Raw genomic sequence first — 23,855 nt, forward strand, 5'->3', positions numbered from 1 at the left:
CAGGTGCAGCCATCACCTGAGTCACCGTTCTCACAGTCCAGGCCCCACCCTTCCAGAAGAGAAGACTTTACAGAGGAGATGGTGACATGATCTCCCATTCCTCTTAGTGTCTTCCCTGGCAGAAATCCTGACATTTTTTTTTCTCCAAATCTAAAATAACTTTCAGGGCTGGAGTCTCAGCTCAATGTTGTTTAGCACACGCTGCCACCCCCCACCCCCAAAATCCACAGACCTACAATCCCAGCATTTGGGAGGTAGAGGCAGGAGGATCAGAAGTTCAAGAATAGCCTGGGCTGCATGAGATCTTGTTTCAAAAGACAAGAGCTGGGGATGTGGCTGAGTGGTAGAACATTTGCGCATCAGATATGAGTCTCTGGATTTGATCCCCAGCACTGGGGAAAAAAATTTAATCTCTGTCTCAGTAGGAAAAAAATCCAAAAAAAAAACAAAAAATACTTGAAAACGTCTCTGAAGAAGGCAGTTGGACATCAAATATTGCCTTGGGGTAGGCCTGCTGTGTCACCAGCTGTGCTTTCACACGGTTCAGATCAGTAACAAAGGATTTCAGCATGCCGAGCATGACAGTGCACACATATCACTCCAGCACTGGAGGCTGAGGCAGGGGGATGGAAAGTTCCAGGTTAGCCTGTACAACTAAGCAGACTGTGTTTTTTTAAAAAATGTAAAGGTCCAGGGATAGAGCTCAATGGTAGAATGTTTGTCCAGCATGTATAAAACCTGGGTTTCCCCAGTAATGCAAATGCAAACAGGCAAACATCTTGGGGTGGGAGAATTAAGAAAGGAGAAAAAAATGAATTCCAAGAATACAAGTAACAGGCCTGCGAATAATGTGCGTGAGCACACACACACACACACACACACACACACACACACACACAGCAACAGGTCTGTGAATAGCACATACATGATCTCTCTTACCAGCATAACAAAAGCCCCATCCAGATCAGGCCAACGGTAAGAGTACTGACAGCTCTAGAAAAGGTGAGAGGCAAAGAAAGTGTAACCTGCCACTTGAGAAAAAGCTTTTCAGGGTTTCTTCTGCAAACTAAACTCAAAATCAGCTTCAGCAAAAAGTCTGCCATATAAAATTCGTTAATTTCTCAATTAAACGACCCAAACCACAATAGGCCTGAATCTAGGACTATTCATCTTCAAAAGGTAAGTGAAGACTCATTCCTAACATGTTTCTAAGAAAGCTGGAGATGTGGCTTAGTGGTAGAGCACTCACCTAGCATACATGAAATCCTGGGTTTGATTCCCAGCACTACAAATTTCCCCTAGCCACAAAGATAAGATTCACTTCATCAATTATTTCATCAGAATTACTTGGAAATTTTAGTTAAATGGCATTTTTTGAGCACCAAAGACTCCAGTATAGCAATCAGCAATACCAAGAACCTAAAGATGAAACAAATTTCTGTCCCAAGGACATTTCCCACAAGAATGGGGAGGCTGGGAAGGAGAAAAGGAAGGTAGGTCTCCTCATAACACAGAAATAACATGGTATGCACTAGGCAAAAGTTCAAAGTGTCACAGGGTACAGAGTACCACTGAGGCAGGAGAAAACATCCTCAGGTTGGCAGGGAACAGGAGAGGGTGTATAGGGTAAAGAGGACTCTGAAACTGTCATAATAAATGTGATATATAAGGAGCATCAAGAAAGACAAGATCTTAACCAGCAGAAATAAGGTGTACCCAGTATAGCCATCATGGAAAACAGAATAAGATTATACAAACATTAAAAATAGGGAGCCCTTATTAGCATGTTTGCCCATGGATTCAATACCCCACAACACATAAACAAATATATAAATGTTGTATGACCCACCAATCTCATTATGTCAACACTGATGTATTGGCGCATTATTATTATTATTATTACTATTATTATTATTGGATTTTTTTGAGACGGGGTTTCTCTGTGTAGCCTTGGCTGTCCTGGAACTCAGTCTGTAGACCAGACTGACCAAGGTTGGCCTCGAACTCAGAGATCCGCCTGCCTCTGCCTCCCAAGTGCTGGGATTAAAGGCGTGCACCACCATCGCCTGGTGAGAAAGCACAGATCCTGGATTTGAACCCAGGATCTTCTGTTTACTAGACAGGCGCTTTAACCAACTAAGCCACAGAGTCCACACTACTGCAGCATTTTTAAAAATAAGATAAATTATATTTATTTACCTTGTACAACATGTTAGAAGTATATACACTGTACAATGACTAAATCTAGCTAAGTAATACATGTGTTGGCTCACATAGTTGCCATTTTATGGTAAGATACGAAATGAACCTAAAAGTCCATGAAAGAATGAATAGATTGAACAGATAAAGAAAATTTGATACATACAAACCTGTATACGTACGTGTGTGTGTGTGTGTGTGTGTGTGTGTGTGTGTGTGTGTGTGTGTAATAATTATCTTTGGCATAACACAGGTGAACAGGGAGGGCATGTATGGGTGGGAACTAAACAAGGTTGGGGAGATACTGATGAAAGGATACAAAACTTCAGTTAGGTAGCAGGAGTTAAGTCCAAGGGACCTATCTGCAACAAGGTAATTATAATTAAAATATATTGCAATCTGAAAAATTCTCTAAGTTACAAAGTATTCTTATCACAAAAGTTGTAACTATGTGAGAAAACACCCTATGGATTAGCTAGATTTGGTTACTGCACAATTTATATACTTCAAAATAGCACGCTGTGCATGGTAAAGACAGACTTTTTCTCTCTCTCTCTCATTCTATCAGTTAAAAAATAAAATGAACTTTTTTTTCACGGAGCTACCTCCTTCTGAATATAGCAGTGATCTCCAGACATTTACATTACTTACTTAATAAGACCCGCCCCCCCCCAAAAAAAGTGATTATGAAAAGAATGAAAGAAGTTGAAAGCAGGTCCGCCTGGTCTACCTAGTGAGTTCAGAACAACAATGGCTATGTAGAGAGACCCTGTCTCAAAAAAAGGAAAGAGAGAGAGAGAGAGAGAGAGAAAACAAGAGATTGAAAAGAGACTGAAAACTAGCAACTCTCCACTCCATAAAATTTGCTTAGAAGAAAATAAGTGATCTGGAACTGGTCTTCTCTCTCAAATAAAACAGCAAGAATTTCATTATGATATTTTGCTTGCTTGTTTAGTTTTCAAATGACAGGCAGATAAATAATGGTCATGTATTATCATCATCATTTTGTAAGTAAAGAAGCATTTTTCATTATAAAAACTTGAAAATGGTATTCCTGTCTTAGTTAATTTTCTCTAGCCATGATAAAATACCATGACCAAGGCAACTTATAAAATAAATCAGAAGTGTTCATCATGGGGGAGCAAAGGCATGGCAGCAGGAACAGTGGAGAGCTCATATCTTGATTGGCATGTAGAAGGCATGAGAGCTAACTGAGAATAGTGAGAGCTTTTAAAGCCTCAAAGCTCACCCCTAGTAAAAGCTCATCCCCAGTGACTTACCTCCTCTAACAAGGCCACACCTCCTAATCCAAACATTTTCACCAATTGAAGACCAAATATTCAAACATATAAGCCTATGAGGGCCAGACTCATCCAAACCACTAGCAATTTTACACTTGCCGGGTGAAATGGTGCTACAGTCCTACCCAGTAAGCCCCAGGGCCCTGGGATACAGGACTCCTGTAAAGAACAGGAGGTACAGCTAATACCACATTGTGGGGAGTTCACAACGACAGACCAAGGATGATGTGTCTGATCAAGCAAAGCAGAAACTGTGATTTTTAAAAATAAGGAATGGCCAATGAAAGCTATAACCTAAAGTTAATTAGCTTAGTGTTGGACAGAACCAGGGACAGGCAGATGCTGCCCAAATGAAACTGAATGTTCTCAGGCCACTTAAGAGAACACTGAGGTGTCTAGATGAACATTGTTGAAGGCCTAAACCAGGGCAGATAGAAGACTAGAAAGGGACAAAGATGATGTGCAGGTTTTGAGCCTGTATACAGAAAAGAATAAATGGCAGTATTATTATTAGATAGGTAACACGTCATGAAATGGTTCTTTATGTTAGAGGCTGAACAAGAAGGAACTTGGAAGAGGATAGGAATATAAGGGGAATCACGGGTGATGAGGAAAAGTACCTAAACCACAAAGGATTTTCCAAATTTGTTTTATTTTATTTATTAATTCATTTGCATGTGTATAAGAGACATGCACATAGGCCATGGGACTTGGGAGTTGGTTCTTTCCTTCTAACATGGGTGTCCAAGAGATCAAACTCAGGTCATGAACTTGGCAGTAAGTGCTTTTGCCTGCCAAGCTATCTTACCATCCCAATAAAGGGGTTTCTGAACATATGCAACCCGCCAAACACTGGGCTAGAGATCCAATAAAGAACGGCAATAAATCTGCTTTCTGCACTTATTCGGTTAGTTAGCTGGCAGGAGGGACAGACATTAATGCAAGAACCATACACATGAGCATGATTACAAATTGTATTAAAAGTGTGTCTAATTTCCAAAGAGAAAAATCATTTTGAAAACAGCTTTAATTACACAGTAAAATGAAACTAACAATGGCAACAGAAGGCACAGTTAAGAGAGGGGAAGCCTCCTGGAGCTGACAATTCTGGAAGATGATGGGGTGGGTAACAAAGGGTGCCAACCACTGGGGAGATGCCTCAGGGCATGGCAGGCCATGGTGATCTGAGTTCTGAAGAAAATGGAGTAGATCTTAAAGAATGAAGTGGGGTGACAAGAAGTCTTTCAAGAAGATAAAAATGAAGGTATTGAGATGATTTCAATGGGACTGAAAGCAGAACCAAAAGAACCAGATGAGACAGAAGAAAGAGTAGGAATGTATGGTACCAAGAACATGAATCAAGTTAACAAAGACTCCTGAGAAAGAGAGGTGAAGGAGACGGGAAGGAGATGTGCTAGATTGATGTCAACTGAACAGTCACTTGACAAACATTTCCTGAAGACTTTCTATACACTGAGAACTGTGCATGTATGCAGAGGCAACCGTGCAGCCAGCAGACATTTATTATTTTACTGTACATCAACACTCTGAGTGAAAAAACAAAAACAGGTTGACTGTATCTAGAGAATGGTTCTAAGCAATAATGTGATAATTACACAGCCTTTGAAGTATATTATACATTGCCAACAAAGGAGAAGCACTACTGCTTAACCAAAGAGTCATTCCTGGGAAGGAAATTATACACAGTGCCAATGCATTTAGTCCATGAAGAGATCTGTGTGCCTGAGCACAAAACAAAAGGTTCTGAAGATGCAGGTCATAGTTCCTGTTCTTCTGAGAGCTGCTGTTCTCATCCTTTGAGGCACATTTCATTGTTCAGTACTGAGCAGTAGCCAAACTCACCATCACAAACATCCACACTTGTTCAAAAGCAAAACTCTGACCATCTGAACATTTTCCTACGCATGAATCTATGAGTAGTGTATAAGTGTACGGAGGCCAGATGTAGACATGTGGTGTCTTCCTCAAAATTGTTCTTCACTTTGAACCCAACTGGCCCTAAAGATCCTTGGCTCTGCCTCCAGAGCACAGGGGTTACAGGCAGGTATCTACACCTCTTCAACTTTTATGTGGGTGCTGCTGTGGTGTGGGAGATCCTTCTGTCTAAATGTTGCTTTTATTGGTTAATGAATAAACCTGTTTCAGCCAGTGGTTTAGCAGAATAGAGCTAGGCAGGGAAAACTAAACTGAATGCTGGGTGAAAGAAGGCAGAGTCAGTGAGATGCCATGGAGCTGCAGCGAGCCGCCAGCCAGAACCTTGTTGGTAGCCACAGCCACATGGATATACACAGATTAATAGAAATGGGTTAAATTAAGATATAAGAGTAAGCCAGAAATACGCTTAAGCTATTAGCCAAACAGTATTGCAAATAATATAGTTTCTGAGTGATTATTTCGGGTCTAAGTGGCTGGAACAAACAACTGTCTCCTACAACATTGCTGAGAATTTGAAATCCTATCTCACAGCAAGCATTGAGTTATCTCTCCAACCCAAATATCTTAAAATTTTTAACAAAACACTTTCCTAGATGCAACATAATTTTGCAACAAAGAGGTCCACAGCATGTTTTTTGTCTTGTTTTGCTTTTGAACCCAAAAATTGAACTCTTAAAACCAACGCAGTCTTTAAAATTTTAAGCCAAATGTAATACAAATTTGAGTATAACCCTTTCAACTGTAGTCAAAAATAAAACCTACCATGTTAATTGCCCCTAAGCTCCTTATGACCCCATCCCTGTCTCCCATTATCTATCTATCTATCTATCTATCTATCTATCTATCTATCTATCTATCTATCTATCTATCTATCTATCATCCTATCATCTGTCCATCTGTCCACTCATCCATCCATCCATCTTCTCATCATCAACCAGCCCGGGCTGGTCTGAAACTCACTATGTAATTCAGCTTGGCCTCCAACTTAAAATCTTCCTGCCTCAGCCTCGTAAGTACCAGGATTATAGGCCACTGAGATTAAAGGTAAGAGTACCATTCCAAGCTTCCAAGCTACCTAGCTTTAAAAAAAAAAGTTCTTATTAACTCTTTGAGAATTTCACATAAATGTATTTTTAACACAGTTGTGCTCTGCCTACAACTCCTCCCAGATTCTGCCCCATCAGTTAGCTATCTTTAATGCTAAAGGCCAGGTGGCACGTGCCTTCAATCCCAGCACTCAGGAGGTAGAGGCAGATGGATCTCAGTGAGTTCGAGGCCAGCCAGGTCTACAAAGTGAGTTCTAGGACTGTTACACAGAGAAACTTTGTCTCAAAAAAAACAAAACAAAACAAACAAAAACCAAAAAAAAAAAAAACCAACAAGAAACCCAAAAGACCAACAAGAAAAAAAATACCCAAAAACAAGACAACACTTTTAAGTTCTTACCTCAGCTTCCTTTACCAAACAAGATCTATATAAAAATGAAACCAATTATAACTTTAAGCCTGCCCTGTACATAAAATCATCATCTATTAAGAGAGAAAACATTCAGGGGGAATCATACTTTATGTTTATGCTGACACATTTATTTCCCTAATTTTCCTAATAAGACAGCTTAATGATTACGAAGAAATTAATAGCATGCACTGATGTTGTAAAAGCGTGATTAATGACTTTTCTAAGATTAAAGTATCATCATCTTGATTATTAGGTAAAGAAAAACTATTAACTAGCTTTCAAGCTGGGTAATTTACTCCATTAAAATCATATACAATGTTTCAAGATTTAATGTATTGTTCAAATTCATGTATGCAAACAAATTCATTACAATTCAGGAGATTTCACTCTGAAACTCATTGCACTAAAAATTCAGAGCCCTAAGAGAGGTCATGGAGCTAGAATATTTAAATTGAAATATTTGTCCCTTCTGGACAGAGTATTCTATACTAGTTTTTTTGTTTGTGTTTTCCTCCAAATTCTCACTCCCCTGAGAATATATAGTAGCTGAAGGCCAAGAAATTGCACTTTACACTGACATGTTGTACAGGGGTCTCCTTATGCCAAATGAGCGATGAACTTCACTCTAGAGATGAATCTAGGCAATATTTCTAATAATGTAAAAAATACACATAGTCCTAAACTTTCTAGAACACTGATATACACCTCATTAAAATAAGCAAGATCTTCCTGTCCATTATTTTATAGGATCCATCCTAATAGATGCCTCTTTTTTTGGTTGGTTGGTTTTTCAAGACAGTGTTTCTCTGTAGTTCTGGAGCCTGTTCTGGAACTAGCTCTTGTAGATCAGGTTGGCCTGGAACTCAAAGAGATCCGCCTACCTCTGTCTCCCCAGTGCTGGGATTAAAGGCATGCACCACCACCACCTGGCATAAATGGTAGTTCTTATGAAGGGCAAATGCTATCCAATTAAGTCCCCTGGGATTTCCAGGTCCATTTAGCTGTCTACACTTATATGGTTAACTGGAACTAACTTGATTTATCCAGTTCCCACATGCATAGCTCTGTTTGTATGTGTGTGAGAGAGAGTAGTTTTAAACCTATGTTACACACAATAATGCATCTCTTTCTCAAAAGTCCTAACAAGAAGTTCCTTTATTAATTAAGAAAATGCTAAAATTAATTTACCTTAAGAATCTCAAACAGGAAATGTTAAAATCAGCTCAACTTGGGGGTTTCCAGGACAAAAGCCCAAGTTCTTTTACATAAACTGTTTGGGCTTTTCTGTCTACTCTCCCACTTTGTCCACTGGTTAGAACTTGGAGCAGAGCTCTAAAGACTTTAGACTCTTCAGCACAAGATCCCTTCTGCACATGAAGCTTTATTACTGACTTGCCTGAAGCTGTGTGATGAACATCTTTCCCACAGTAGCCTGCATCTAGGAGGCCTTCAGCTCTGCTTCTAGCCTTCCAGGAGTCAATCCGTATCAACATGCACCGTAAAAACTGAGACTGTGGAGCACCCAGGTGCATGTTCACGTGACAGAGTAAGTGGACTTGTCACATCAAGTTAGCTGCTCAGACTTTTCTTTGTCCTGGCTCACAGTGGCATGCTGGAGGCTCAAAGTTAGAAACAAGCCAGATGTAGGTAGGTCTACTTTACAACACCACTGAGGAAAACTTTGCCAAACGGGTTTCCTAAACAAAGCCAGGATTAGACAGAATTTCACCCTCAAAAAAAAAGGATTGGCTAACAGGAGGATTAAACCTGACATGAGGAAGGAAGGAAGTTCACAATTAAGGTAGCTGTTCCTAGCAAATTACAGCCCATATAAAGCCAAGCACACATAAATAAACCAATGGGACCATGTGGAGAGGCAATGCAGAGATTTCTGGTATAATCAGTTCCCTTTCCACCAGAGTAGGGCTCATAATTAAACTCTAGCCCTCATACCCCCATTCTGCTGTGCACATATCTGATTTCTTCCTAAAGGACTAGTTAGTAGCTAAGAGACAACTTGAAATCACAAGTTCACTGACCTCCCAAGCCAAGAGGCAACATATGCACATCAGCATTAGCTGCTGCTGGGGCTTGTTCATGTTCCCACTCAGTACCCTTAAGGGTTTCCGGGTTTATCTACACAGTTCTTTCAGATCACTGAAAGGGGCTGTTCCTGGGCCTAAATAAAAGCTCAACACACTGAAACCCATAGAAAATGTCAGTAGCCACTTTAAGAGATTCAGCTTGCCATGGACAAAGGGCCCAGAACTGGTGTGAGTTGCAGGTTTGGGCTCCATTATCTACTCACAGGACTGACAGAGTCCATTCTCCTCCAAGCCTCAAGCTCCTCACCTAGGACATGGCAATCATCTCCCTTCACATCTTCTGTGGTAATGCGAGGGTTATATGCAGAGACAGGAGTGGAAACACTCCGCCAATAGTAATAGCCCAAGGGAAGGAAGAGGCACCTGGGATTGCTAACCCTAACTTGCTTCCCTGGATGACATCCTTCCATGGCTCCTTGCTGCCCTCAAGCTAAGGCCCAGAGGCTTGACTAAGGAGGTTAAAAGTTTCTCCCTCTAGCACCCTCTACCTTTACCCCTGGTCACATCCTCTACCATTGGTCCAGGAGCCAGAGTTCCTCCAGGAAGCTATGCTGGCCATGCAGGCAGCTGGCCATGCAGGCAGTGGCCCCTTGCCCAGAGAATCCTCTCTCCTTCCTCTCTCCCATTCTAGTAACTCACCCCTCCTTCAGATTCTGACAAGTTTGCGTACACTTTTCTCCTACAAGCTCTCCTCAACCTCTCTTTGGCACTTTCATAACACCATTATTTATCCTGCTGCAGTTTTTCCTATTGCTGTATTAAAATGACTTGGATACTCTTCATTTTTTTTTTCCATTCTCAAAGTTTTTCAGACCCAAAACAAAAGTGGTTGTGTCTGGAGAGATGGCTCAGTCAGTCAAGTGTTTGCCGTGCAAGTACCTGAGTTTGATCCCCAGAGTTCACATAAAACCTGGGCCTGGTGGCATGTGCTTATATCCCAGAACTGGCCTGGCAGGGGCAGAGGCAGAGACAGGAAGATTCCTGATCCTCGCTGGCTAGCCAGCTTAGCTGAAACACCAAGTTTCAGGTTTAATGAGAGATTCTGTCTGATGAACAACAACCGAGGTTGACCCCTGGCCTCTACATATGAGCACACACACGTGCACACCCACATTCAAGCACACATACAAATGTTGATAGGACAAACAAAGAAAATGCCGTGTTTAAACTGAGTAGTTGACTAGCTACTGGGTTTTTCGAGACAGGGTTTCTCTGTAGCTTTGCAGCCTGTCCTGAACAAGCTCTTGTAGACCAGGCTGGCCTTGAACTCACAGAGATCCACCTGCCTCTGCCTCCCGAGTGCTGGAATTAAAGGCGTGTGCCATCACCACCACCTGGATCCAGCTTCCCTTTATAAAACCCAAAAGTAAACAGAAAATCATATGTCCTTGGAGTCCAGATATCTAGATTTAACCCCTTCATTTTTTTCTTTCACAGTATGTTAACCACATCCAGATTCGTACGCTCAACTATTAGTTCCTTTTTAAAGCAAGAGAATTGAAGACAAATGAGGTGCGAGAGAAAGGAGACATGAAATCAGACAGCCAATGCTCATAACAGGACTAACAACACCAGACAATCTCTTCAGTGCTACAAACCTTTAGCCAGTCTACAAAAGCAACACAAGGCTACTGCTTCCTCACCCTGCCTTCTAACATGTCAAACACTAGTGCCCACTGGTGAGAAGAAACCATAATCATTAGCTGGAGAATAAAAAAGGGAAATCTATTCTTCTTTATAGACAATGATTTAACAGACTGGCAAAACGATGCTGCTGGGAGACTCTGAAGACAGGGAAGCAGCCAGCCTAAGGTCCTTGAGAGGAGCTTGTGCAATAGCAGACGGAAGACGGGATTTACAAGCAGTCAACAATAACAGTGCAGGCAGTCATCGTTCTCCCCTAGAGTCTGTGTGCTTGTGTGTGATTTAAGGAGATGAGTATTTCGCAATATCTCTTCCAGATAAACATAAGAAATAAACTAACAGTTCAATATTTAAGCAGTTGAGGGGACAAGAGAGATGGCTCCATGGTTAAGAGCATTTCTGCTCTTTTAGAGGACCTAGTTTCAGTTCCCTGCAAGTTCCCAGCTTGAAATTCTAGTTCCAGGTGATCTGACACTCTCTGACCTCCTCAGGCATCTGAACACATGTGCTTATAAAACTCACACAGGCACACATAAACAAAAAATAAATTAAATAAATCTTTAAGAAGTTTACCCTGTATTTCTTTTTTAATATTTGTATTTTTCTTTCCTTAATATTGAACCCAAGGATTTATACTGCTAGGCAAGCACTCTACCAAGTTATGTCCCCTACTCTTTATTATCTTTATTTATTTTTTAAATCTATTTTATGTGTATGGGTGTTTGTTTATGTGTATGGGTGTTGTATGTCTGTGCTCCACATATGTGCTTGGTCCCTGTGGAGGCCAGAGGACAGCCTCAGATCCTCTGGAACTGAAGTTACAGGCAACTGTGAGATGCCATGTGGTTGCTGGGATTTGAACCCAGGTCCTCTAGAAGAGCAGCCAATGTTCTTGATCACTGGGCCATCTCTCCAACCCCTTTCCCTGTATTTCATAGCAAAACTTGATCATCATTTTGGGGGATTGCCCTTTCATTTTACACTTAGGGAAAAAGCCTGTACCTGGAAGGAAGCACATAGCCATTGTATTGCACAATACTACAGGTTGTGTTTACAGTAACTAAGAGACCATTTAAACAGAAAAATGTGGTAAATTAAAGGAGAGCACAACCTAAATTTACAATGTAATGGTATTTATCAAGGTTAAAGACTGAGAGACCAAGACATGGAAACATCTTTAATGATAATCTATATACAGGTTTAATATTTTAATTTACAATGAAATTTTATATATAGGAAATTAACTACTTAAAATTTTCCATAAAAGTTTCATACTGTGGGATTAGAATATTTTAAAATAATGTAAGTAACACAATGGGAAATGCACCAACTCAAATACTCTGGGTAACAGCCTCATTCCCGTGTCATTGCTCACTGCTGCTAGGACTACGTAAAACAAGCATCGTTTTCTACCATCCAGCTCTAAACAGTATAGAAGGGAAATAGCAAGAAAAGGTCACTATTGATTCTCAGACTGCTAGGCAGGAGTTTTCTAAATCCTCACCCAACGGTTAATTTTAGCTGCCAACATGAAGCAAGACACTGAAGAAGGGACAAAGAAACTGGTAGAAGGGCACAGGGTATGGTTTTCAGTCTCTTTCTCGCCCATGGCAAGCCCTTTTCCCCAAGTACAGTAGGAGTGGGGTGCTAACAATGGCCAGCAAAACGAAAAAAATAACCCGAGTCACTTTAAAACTGGAATAGAGAACTCTCAATAAATAGCTGTTTTCTAAGCTGTTACAAAGATTTTATCAGAGTACTTTATAAAACAGTAAAGACTTCCTCATTGAAAACCATACAAAGCAACCCACCCCATCCTGATTCATAAACAACAAACAAACAGGGTACAGCTGGCCACTGGCATCTCACAATGCAAGCTTTTCACCTTTCTATTGGCCTTTATGTATCTACATGTGTTTATGGAGATAACAAATACTTCCGAACACCTATTCCAGATAAACATCTCATGTCATAAAAAATACATTAATATAATTCAGCTTTTACCCTATATTTCAAAACAGAACTTGAACAATATGATTGCCCTTCTACTTTATATATCAGGAAAAGTACCTGTGATTTATTAAAATAAGTACTGCCTAGTTCTTCAACAAAACAGCAAAATTAAATATGAAGTGAGAAGCCCTGCCAGTCCAAACTCTGGCAGTCAAAAGCTTTGGAACTTTATGTATTACCTAATCTCTCTGTGGTTGGCTTTTACCAGGATGAGATGGGATTCCACACCTAACTCTGCTTTTGCAAAGCAACCTGAAATTGTGCCATGCTGCCACCAGCTGCCAGCTGCCACTGTGGTCTGTGTTAGTATAACCACACACCTAAATTTGATGATCATGATACCACAAAGAGCTTTTTTAGCATTTACTCTGGGAGCCAAAAAACAAAATTCTGTAGTGAGGAGGAAAAGAGCTCCCAGGGAACATCCAAAGGTTCAGCAACAGGTAAATACCAAAGTGCCTAATTAGCAGGGTTAAGTCCTACAGGTAAGGCAGCAAGAAAGCAGCTTGCATGGCTGCTGGGAAAATAAGCTTCTATCACTTCACGTGGCTTCCCAAAGGAAGCCCTGAGCAGCTAAGCATCAAAATCTTATTAGTTTCTTTTTCAAAGAAGCCATTCCTTTCAGGTTCTTATTCATTCAATTCAAAACAAGAAAAATCCCATAACTTAAAAACTGAGCATAGAAACCACATGTAATTCCAGTTCCAAAGATGTGACACCGTCTACCGGCACCTGCACGCACACGTGAATATGTGAATGTATACTCAAACAGACACACAAATAAGAATAAATAAATCTTTTTAAAGAAAAAGGACACATCATTTCTTACAATAAATCTAATAATTACTGTCTAATATTTGTTAATACTAAAATTTAGTCATAACATGTTGCATGAACAATAGCTACCTGCTCATGTTAGAAAACAGCATATGTGCAGGAAGGTGCCACCCCCCCCCCCACTTCCCCATGACAGATGTTAGGAATCCACCATCATCCTCCATCTTGCTGGGCTCAGATAGGACTTCAGATATCCACAGAAAGCAGCCTTCCAGCAAGCCACACCAACCCACCGACAGTGGCATTTCCCTCACAGTGCTGAGTAGCCCTCAACACACTAAGCCAAAAGACACACTGAATCTTTAAAGAAAGCTACCTCATGAGAATTTACCTCAAGAAATGCCACAAAATGGCAATTACACTGAAAGCATAAAATAGTAATTTCCTTTCTTTAATAATGACAGAAAACACACTGTATGCACTAGTTTTCTTCTAGATATAGGCTATCTCATTGGTACATAATTGGTTCTATATAATAAGCATATATAAATGTTTTAAAATAGAATTTGATTGTATTCAGTCTAAAAGTCCAGTCTATTCCTAATCCACACAGTACCCTGTGATTCAGACAAGTGCTGGGCAGAACACAGACACAAACACAACTCCATCTGCTAATTAAAAATGGGCATGAAACTGTTAACAGGCATCTGTTGCATTGTTTGAAGCTAATGGGCAGAGACAAAGCTGAAATGGCTCTTCTAATGCACACCCAGTGATTTCACTCATTTTCTGTTTGGTATTTATGAAAGTGGGGGGTTGGAAGCAGGGTGTTAAAATGGCTTATTACGCACACCAAGAGATAAGTGAAATCGCTTTTATATTCTAAAACTGATTATAGGAAAGTAAACAGCATTTTACACTAGAGAAGACAGCATTTCTATATTAACAAGTCAAATTCAACACTTATCTCAATTCAGAGATCTATAATCTAGTCATGTCGAACACTATGAAAGACAAAAAATTCATGCAATGTTTTCTCTACAGTCCATAACTGCTTTCACAATTCATCCATCTATCCATTCATTCACTGCACACTTCTATAAAATAGGCCTTGGACATTTACTAACTGATTCTGACTTGATTCTTGTCTTGGGAAACTCACAGACCCTGAAAACTACATATAGATGATCACACTCCATCACTGATGAATTCGCTAAGGGCTGAGAATGACTTATTCATCCTAGGCCTCCAATCTAGGAAGAGGATGCAAACCCATCTGACTTGGGACCTGCTGCACCTCTGAATCCATCACGCCATCTCCCTGCCACCACAGATGGCAGAACCGTTCTGCTTCACCTACGTAGGACCTGAAAATGACTAAGGGTATATTCATGAAAACACAATCCTGATGAAGGATCCATTTTCAAATACTGTAACTACCATTCATCCTTGAGCACCATGCCTGGTTTGTAGTAGGCGGTTCACAAGCCTCCACTAACCACAGATATGTCTGTTTTACCTGCACCACAACATGTTTAGCTACTTTTAAACTGCCCATATGTTTGTGGTTTTCTAAGAAAAGTTTAGCCTATCTTGAGGGCAAGATTTCCAACCTGGCAATGATAACAATGCAGCTGGCCAAGGTCCACACCTCTACCGCGTCCCATTCGGGCCCTTATTTGAACTTGCACCCTGGCCCAGGCAGGAGCAGCTGATAATCTTACTCTGCCTTTCTCGCTTCATCTTTCCACAGCTACATACATCTCTTGCTCCACAATCTGACTCACTGTCTAGCATCTACTCCTCCATCTGGAACCCCCTCCTCATCCTGCTATGAGAACCCTTGCCTGACAAATGTTCCAGGTGTGGTTACACACACAGGAGCGCTGATCTGCAGCAGAGAGCTGCAGGCAGGCGGCAGAGCCAGACCTTGGGGCTGCCCCAGGCCAGGCCCGCAGCTCCTATTATCCTCACTGCAGCTCCATCCTTCCTTCCAGATTCAGTTCAAAAATCAACGACTAAATCTTTCCTGATCTTCAAAGACTAAACTTATTTTCCTCTAAAACACTATCCAAACTGATTCCCCTCTGGCTTTTTTCAGTAGATACAGACAACATTGCTGTTGTTGCCAGTGAACCCACCCCCTACTTCTGCCTGCAGAAGGGTGGCTGAAGCTCTCTAGTAAAGAACACTTCAGACAGATCCACATTCAGACCCACCGCTCACTTTCCTCACGCCTGCATTTCTAGACAGGTTTTTCTCATCACAGAGAGGAGTGTAACCCTTTACCATCCACCACTAAGTCCTACTTCTGCCTCACATTGCTATCAACACTAGCACTGAGAAGGGAAGCCTACCCGAGGGCTTTGAAAGAACATGACATTAAAATAAGGCTTTTTTGCACAAAATGTTCAATTTGAACTTGCATGTTCTTTGGTATTTTAGTTTGAGAAGTTGAAACCAAGAAAAACAACTATGAAAATCGACTTTTTCTATGTATCTGGCTTATGCTCAGCCAGATGTTAATATAATCTTGGATAAAAATGTAAATATGACAGACTGTTTTTCAGTTAGTAAGCCTTGAGAAGTTTTGAAAGGAGAACAACCAAAAGCAGGTTTACATTTAAGCAAGGGTCAACAAACTTGTTCTACAAAGAACCAGTCAGTTAGTAAATAACTTGGTGGGTCACATAAAGTCTTTGCTGCATAGTCTTCATTGCTGTCATCTTTAACAATTTCTTTTAAAATGTAAAAGCAAAAACAAAACAAGAACATCATTTGACCCATGCTGTTAACTGACTCAAGGCAAATGAACCCAAGACAAGAATACAATGGGACAGAATACAATGCCCAAAAGTGTTCTGCTGGCATTTAGCATCAACAACTACCTGTAAGGGGCTACAAAAATGATTTCATGAGTTATTTCACACGTGGAAGGAATGTAAAGGCAGGGTGCACTATGATCTTTTGACCTGAAACTCCAGGCCTGGAAGAAAGGGCAAAGGCTATATGCCAAGTTATCCCCATACAGAGTCTCTCAAGACTATTTCCCTTAACAGAATGCTAATCAAAATGGAAACACCTTACTTTCCCACATACACAGACACAAACCTAATGCACAAAGTGGAATTACTCTCCGGAAAATGTGGCTTTACAGAGAGGCTCACACTCATCTGCAATGACGAAAGGATAAAGACTTGGATTTGAAGTTTTACCAATAGTTCTGCTAAAGATAGAGTTTTTGCATTCGTAAAGCTGGGACAGGGCATAAAGGAGATAATTTCTACAACTCTCTCTGATGTCAAACAATGACTATACTAAATAATGAAACCACTCAGGAAATACCTAACAGGAAGAAGGGGGCAGGGAGGAGGAGAGGCAGCAAAGGGAGTTGGCTTAGAAGGCCCCATTACAGGGCAGAGTACTGTTCTCTCTCTGTTCGACCAGCACCTTGTTCAATACAAGGCCATTTCAAGACGTCAGGGTGCCTTCATATCAATATTAAAACCACCCACATCCCACAGGAAACATAACATATAGCGAATAGTATCACCATTTCCTACTGTCTTAATATTATATTTAAAGATATTTATCTAAGTGTTAAGAATGATTATGTAAGGGATGGGGCAGGAGCCAATAAAAACTTTTCAATTTTCCAGTATAAACTAGAAAGTTAGTTAGTTGCTCTGAGGCATTACACCTGTAATTCCAAGAGGCTAAAGCATCCTTACTCCATGATAGACCAGAAGATTCCCAGTAAGCCACGTGAAAAAAAAATCTACCTTTACCCTGCCAAAGTACAGAAAGGACTCAAAGTGCCAAGCCTTAGGGAAATGAAAAGAAAGTATATGAGACAATTTTATCTAGAGCCAAAATGACTGTCTCCTCTTTCATGATGACAGAACCCCCATCCATACAGTCTAAGGATGTAAGAACCTCGTTTTTAAAAACATTGGCAAGACACAAAATGAAAGCATGCCTTCATAGTAAAAAGCAGACACAGGACCTATCTGCCAAACACACACAAACCCCAGGCCTTCAGGAGGACTCTCTCCTGGGGCGTGGTGCTTATCAAGTCTGTCAGCAGAGTCACAAAAAAACCTTGACAAGCCCAGCCATAGAAAACTCTAGAATTTACACAAATGGACACTTAAATTATGGTGAGAAAAGATGGGTTATCAACTGTCACCTCAACCACCTCAGATCACCTGGAGATGCAGTTTGGGGTTTGGCAGGGAGTGACACAGCTACTTGAAATGTGGTATTTCACATCTGTGTTCGCAGTCATGAGGAGAGTGCTATGACTTCACCCCACTGTTCGAGCATAGCTGCCACTGCAAAGCATTTTAGTTTCAGCTCTAGAAGGTGTCTGGCTGTCTACTACCACATCCGTGGGAGCGCTGGGCCTAAGCAAGACGCATGGGATCTTCCCTTCCTCCATATCAACTGAAGAACGGCTTGAAGCTTCTTTTTCACCACATTTGCCACACACAGAGTACAAAGACCAAGAGTTCCCATGAGATTAACCACGGAAAATCTATCTCCTAATCTAAGCCACCGAAGGACACTAGTTTTAATGTTTTAATAACTGCTATTTCAATCACTAAAAATAATCCACTCAAAAAAGAATCTAATCCTTCACTGTGAAATGTAATATACTACACACACACACATACACACAAGCATAGTCAGGGGAAGGCTTAAGTGATTAAGTGCTGCACCTCACCCATGTTAAGCATATACTGTATAGTATATGAGTATATACAGTATACTGAGTTAAATCCCTAGCCCAGAAAAGTAATTTTTTAAAAAAATACTATGTTAAAAAAATACTACATTTGTATAGTAAATATCCTTATAGGAAATGTGGCACAAAGTGTAGAGGGGAGGGGGGATGAATTGACTAGTAAATCTATTGTGGGGGAATCCAAAGAATTTAAAAAACTATATCAGTGAAATTTATTCATTTTCTTTTTTTTTCCTTTAAAAAGGTTTATGTGTACTGTGTGCACCTGTGTTTGAGATGAACCCATGTGAATGGACTGTCCAGGGACCAGGAGAAGTCGGCTGCTCTGCAGTTGAAGTGATAGGCCTATGGGTATTTGTGAACCACCTGATGCGGGCCCTGGGAACTGAACTTGGGTCCTCTAGAAGTGCAGCAAGCATTCTCAGCTGCTGAGCTACTTCTCTTGTCAATCTTTACTCACTTTCACGGCAGGAGGAAACCCTGAGCGAGTCCCACACAGAAAAGACAGAGGCCTCCCCACTCAGCGTGTTAGGCCTGCCCTTTACCATCTGTACTGCAGTATGCAATCAGCACTGAACCAGAGTTATTTGGGGTTTTGAAATTGATACCAAAAATGAATGTCCTTTGGTAGCTGTACCAGCTTCCACCAAGCCTCTTACAAATACACTTGCGAGATGCAAGATGACATTTAAAATCTGCTTCCTCAGAAAAGAAAAGTCCCACTCAAGACTAACTGCCAAGAACTTGCAACTCAAACTTCCTTAAGCTCAGACATCACAACACCCAGATTTCCATTCAGACTGTATGAAGGAAATCAGAAGAAAACAATATACCTACTTAAAAGAATATACAACTATTTAAACATAGATTTGCTCTTCTGTTTTTTTTTAATTCAAGTATGAGTATTTTTTTACGTGTGCACATGTAAATGTCTGGTCCCCACAGAGGCCAGAAGAGGGTGTTGGGTCCCATGGAACTGGAGTTACAGGCAGTTGTGAGGTGCCAGGTGGGTGCTGTGAACAAAACCTGGGTCCTCTGTAAGAGCAGCAAGTCACTGAGGTAACTTTCCAGCCACTTAACCATACTTATTACCAACACACTGGTTCCCCATGACTTGTGGTTCACTTGGAAAACCATTTGAAAGGTGCCTAAATAAGCTAGTACTGGAGACTAGAAAGATCACCCAGGCAACCAAAAAGCTGATACTTAGGGAACTTAATTGACTGCAGCTATTTAACAAGGAGAATGATGTTAAGGTTATTCTACCGAAAGCTTAAAACAAGTTTTGATTTGCTTTTCAGGTTTATAAGTTAAAGATCCTGTTACCTGCACACAAATGTCTTTTACTACAGATATAAGAAGGACAGTTCCCAGGGACGAGTGGAAATGTTTTTTCCTTGAAGCAATTGGGAAATATATAGAATGTTGTGATTCACCTAAAAAGTAATTAGAATCAAAGAAAACTATATAGGGAGGCAGGTGGAATATGAGCTCAATCACGTGTCTTAGATGTTACTAAATACTCAAGCTCAAGAATTTAAAAAGTTGAGATACTGCTTCCCAAGAAACAGAGTGAAGGGGTGAACAATACATTTCTGACCACATCATCCCCAAGAGTCGCCAGCCCCCTTAATACCTATTAACACGCAGAAGAACTTGGCGCTCCATAGACATTACCCCATCATTAGTCACTTTTAAAATCTTGATTCAAAGAAGTCAAGAGAAAATGGGAACCAGCGTTCCCAGTTACTGGGGAAAGTCCTGCGCCCCACGTTTTCCATTTCCTCTCTTTTCTCTGCTCAGCCCCTGCACTACATCCGCTGCTTCCCCTTCTCCTTTCTAGCTAACACCCAGCTCTCCTTTACTTTCTCCATCAAGTAGCCTCATGCTGCCCTCTGGTCCTCCTGAGCCCTCTCCCACATACTATTTTCTTCTGCATTTTCTCTTGGCATCTCTGCGCACACCTTTACAGCCAATGTCGCTTCATTCCTTGCCTCCTGAACATCCATTCATTCCCCCCAATTCCCTTCTGATCGCCTAGTCTCACTTCTCTCGTCCCTGGTGTCCTCTGTCCCTTTACTTCATTTGAAGCCCCTCTTAAGTCCTCAACCCTTCATTTCCCCCTTCACATTTCCTTCCTCTTTCCTGTCTTTCTAATCTATGTTCGTATCCATTCTACCCCTCCTTCTCTCCTTCCGTACAATTTCCTGTGTTCCCCCGACTCTGTCCCTCTGGGACCCCTCTGCCGCCGCCCCGGAGCCCCCTCGTGTCTACAACACCCCGGGTTCCCGACCGCTCCGGTTCCCCGTCCTCCGCCCGCAGCCCCGCGTCCCCGCCCGCCCCTCTCACCCTCGCCCTGCCGGCTCGCACTGCCCTCTCGGCGGCCCCCGGGGTCTCCCTCCCGGGGCGTCAAGCCCTCGCGTGCCCTCTCCCAGGCCCCTGGGCACCCGCCCCCCGTGTCTCAGCTCCCGTCCCGGGCCGCGGCCGCTCCCTCACCGATGGTGGAGATGAAGGTGGTGTTGAAGGCGTCCTCAGAGAAGCGGAACAGGAGGCAGGTTTTGCCGACGCCGGAGTCGCCGATGAGCAGCAGTTTGAACAGATAATCGTACGTCTTCGCCATCTTCTCGCTCCGGCCCTCTCTGACCGCGGAGAGCAAGGAGGCGGTGGAAAGAGGCGCGGAGGGGGCCTCGGGCGAGGGGGCGTGTCCGCCGAGCCGCCCGCGGCCCGCCCCGCCTATAGTCCCGCCCCTTGGAAGGGACCGGAGCGCCCCGCCCTGCCCCGGCCAATCCGCCGACGCTTTGTCATCATCTTCCGCGCCGCGAGGCTTTATGGGATTTGTAGTACTCTGGGAGCACCTCGGGCGTGCCTGGCCGGGGCTGTCCAAGTAACCCCGATGGATAACAAAATCTGCATGATGCGGAACGGTGCACTAGGAGTTTCCTCTCATACTGGGAAAAGACGCTTTGTTTCGAATTCCTATTCTCTCGCCTTGGGAACTTGACTTTGTTGTTTCTTTGTTCGTGAGGACCTTTCAAATCCAAGACTTCGAAATCTGAGTCCCGCAGTTCGCGTTATCTACTCGCCTGGACCCGGAGCAAGGAAGCTTTCTTAGAGATGCGGTGGTCCTCAAAGTCTGCGGATTATCTGTAGAGTATTATCCTGCTTCTCCAGTTTCTGCCCGGGTTCCTAGGTCCCTTCCACGGCCCTTAGTGATAGATCTCAAGAGAGTGATATTACTCTGCTCAGTTCATTCCCACTCGTGCCCTCTGAACGACAGGCCACAGCCAAATAGGATAATTATTTTAAAGGATCTACCTCAGAGACAGCGCCCCACTACCCGTAGGAGGAGGATGGATTTTTTTTTTTAGAACGAGAAAGAGAATGTGGGAAGACTTGTGCTACAGTTCTGTGTCATGTAAAGTAGCATCACCACGGACGGGAACTTTGGCCATGAAGCTGTAGAGAGTAAGATTTGGATTTAGTCTTGGATAAGCCATTTCACCGCTGTGTGAAGTCTAACAGGCTTAGCACTTCTCAGTTTTCTCATCTGTAAGACAAACTACTTCATAGGGTTGTAGTGAAAATTAAATACTGAATGTGAAAGCACTTTGAAACTCGTAAGGTGCTGTGAAGTGTAGGTGTTAGCTGTGTTTAAATTTATCACTCCTCAGGAGGCTTTCAATTAATGGGTGGCAAAAGGAAGGGAGGAAACAGCACTTTGATGTATTCAATTCAAGCCTTCATTATTTATTACCTTAGACTAATTCTTCATTGTTCGGTGCTCTTTTATCTGCAGGTGGCAGAAACCCAGCCAGATCAGGCTGCTGTGAGAGAAGGGTTTACTGTCCAGGTCATGAGGAAGGAGTAGGTGAGGGAAACCAGCTTTGCCATGTCAGAAATCTTCATCCCATGGCTGCTTCATTTTCAATTTTAATTTAAAATGTCAAATATCAGCAGCTAACACAGCCCCAACACACACACACACCAGCAAAAGTTCTTTGGATTCCTCAATAATTTTTAATAGAATTAAGGGGACCCTGCTGGACGCCAAACTATCTGAGAACCACTAGGACAAATACTTACCTTAGAGACAAGGAAATACCTTCTAGCAGAGGTTGTTACAGGAAGCAGTGGACTTAATCACTAGAGGAAGAAAAAGGGGGAAAAAAAAAACTTGGACTGTTAATTGAACAAGTCCACAAACTCTTCTGAAATGTATGTGGATGCCTGTGATCCTATGTACAATATCAATGATGGTCCTATTGTTGGGGAAAATTTAGTTGGCCCTAATTACCTTCGCTTTCTATGTGGAGAGAAGATGAAAGGCATCATTAACTCACAGTTATTGGTCACACAGTACCCAGAGAGCAGAAGCTGCTTCTGCTACTTAGTATCTAATATCTAGAGTATGCATTCCATGACTGTCCTCACAGTCATGGTTCCGAGGAAAGACTGAACTCCCTTTGGGGAAGGAATCCCTTCCCTCTGGCAGAGACTGAACTTCTTCGCCCAAGCCAACTTCTGGAGCGTGCCTCTGAACTTGACTTCACCCAGGGTCTAAACAGTTGTGGGTGACTCAGTTCCATTCCTTGATCCTCATTCGTAGACTAGAAGGAAGTCTTCAGAGACCACTGGAATCTGCTTAATTTCTCTATTTTTTAATTTAATTTTTTCATGTTTATTAGCATTGTGTACATATGTGTATGTGCAGGTAGGGCTATGTATGTATGTGTATGTGTTGTGACCTATGTGAAGAGATCAGAGGAAAATATGTAGCTGGAATTTCTCCTTCCATGTTTACTTAGGTTTGGGGGATGAGACTCAGGTCATCAGACTTGCACGCTGAGCCACCTCACTGACCTTCTTCTTTCTTTTGAAGGATTCATATCTATTGAAATACTTTGGAGGCAGGGGAGCTGGAAAGATGACTCAGTGGTTAACAATGCTGGCTGCTTTAAGAGGACCCTGGTTAGGTCCCCATCACCCATGTGACACAATCATCCATAACTTCAGTCCTAAGGGACCCAATACCCTCTTCTGGCCTCTCTGAGAACTGCACACATGTGGCATCGTGCATCTGTAACCAAAACACCCATACATATAAAAAATCTTAAAGGAAATATCTTTTGGTTTCAGTAACTATTGACAGCCATGTCTGCTACTGCACTCTCTTTCTGTGGAAAGGCACGTACTTACATAGTAAATAGCTAATCCAGAAGAGAAGTGAGAGCTAAGAAATTTTAAGTCCCTAAATTTCCTTAGGGAAATTTTGTTCATTAAAGGGAATTTTTAAAAAATAATAATTCTGTAATGTTTTCAGTTATTCAGCTCCTTTCTACTACCGGCTATGTACAATATCGGGACTTTCTAGTCCTGCATTTGTACACCAGCGGTGAGCTATTCAGGCATTTTGATATTTTGAAATTTTTTAAAAATCAGATTTTTTTCTTTCATTATGCATTATTAATCTTCAGATTTTGTACACTGGTATATTAGAGACCCGATTCATGGTGATAGTGCTGGGTACCATTGATTCTAAGCAGTTTGCTCAAATGTCTCATCCTAAGTATTTATAGAATCAGGGTACAGCAGGCAATAGATTCCTTGTTGACATATTTTTCAATTTAATGATATCCTTTTCTAAAATGTCACATT

At 41.8% G+C, this 23,855-nt stretch overlaps 1 protein-coding gene across 1 annotated transcript in view; it reads right to left on the reverse strand.

Annotated features, from left to right (window-relative positions):
- Positions 1 to 20,898, reverse strand: part of Rab8b (RAB8B, member RAS oncogene family) — a 69,519-nt gene extending 48,621 nt beyond the window's left edge. The window contains exon 1 of the mRNA XM_048424426.3: positions 20,697 to 20,898. Within this exon, the coding sequence (XP_048280383.1) occupies positions 20,697 to 20,820 (124 nt within the window). The 5' untranslated portion in view covers positions 20,821 to 20,898. The remainder of the gene's footprint in view (positions 1 to 20,696) is intronic.
- Between the last annotated feature and the right edge of the window lie 2,957 nt (positions 20,899 to 23,855).

Source organism: Myodes glareolus, chromosome 4, assembly GCF_982192425.1.
Source record: "Myodes glareolus chromosome 4, mMyoGla1.1, whole genome shotgun sequence".
Lineage (NCBI taxonomy): Eukaryota > Metazoa > Chordata > Mammalia > Rodentia > Cricetidae > Myodes > Myodes glareolus.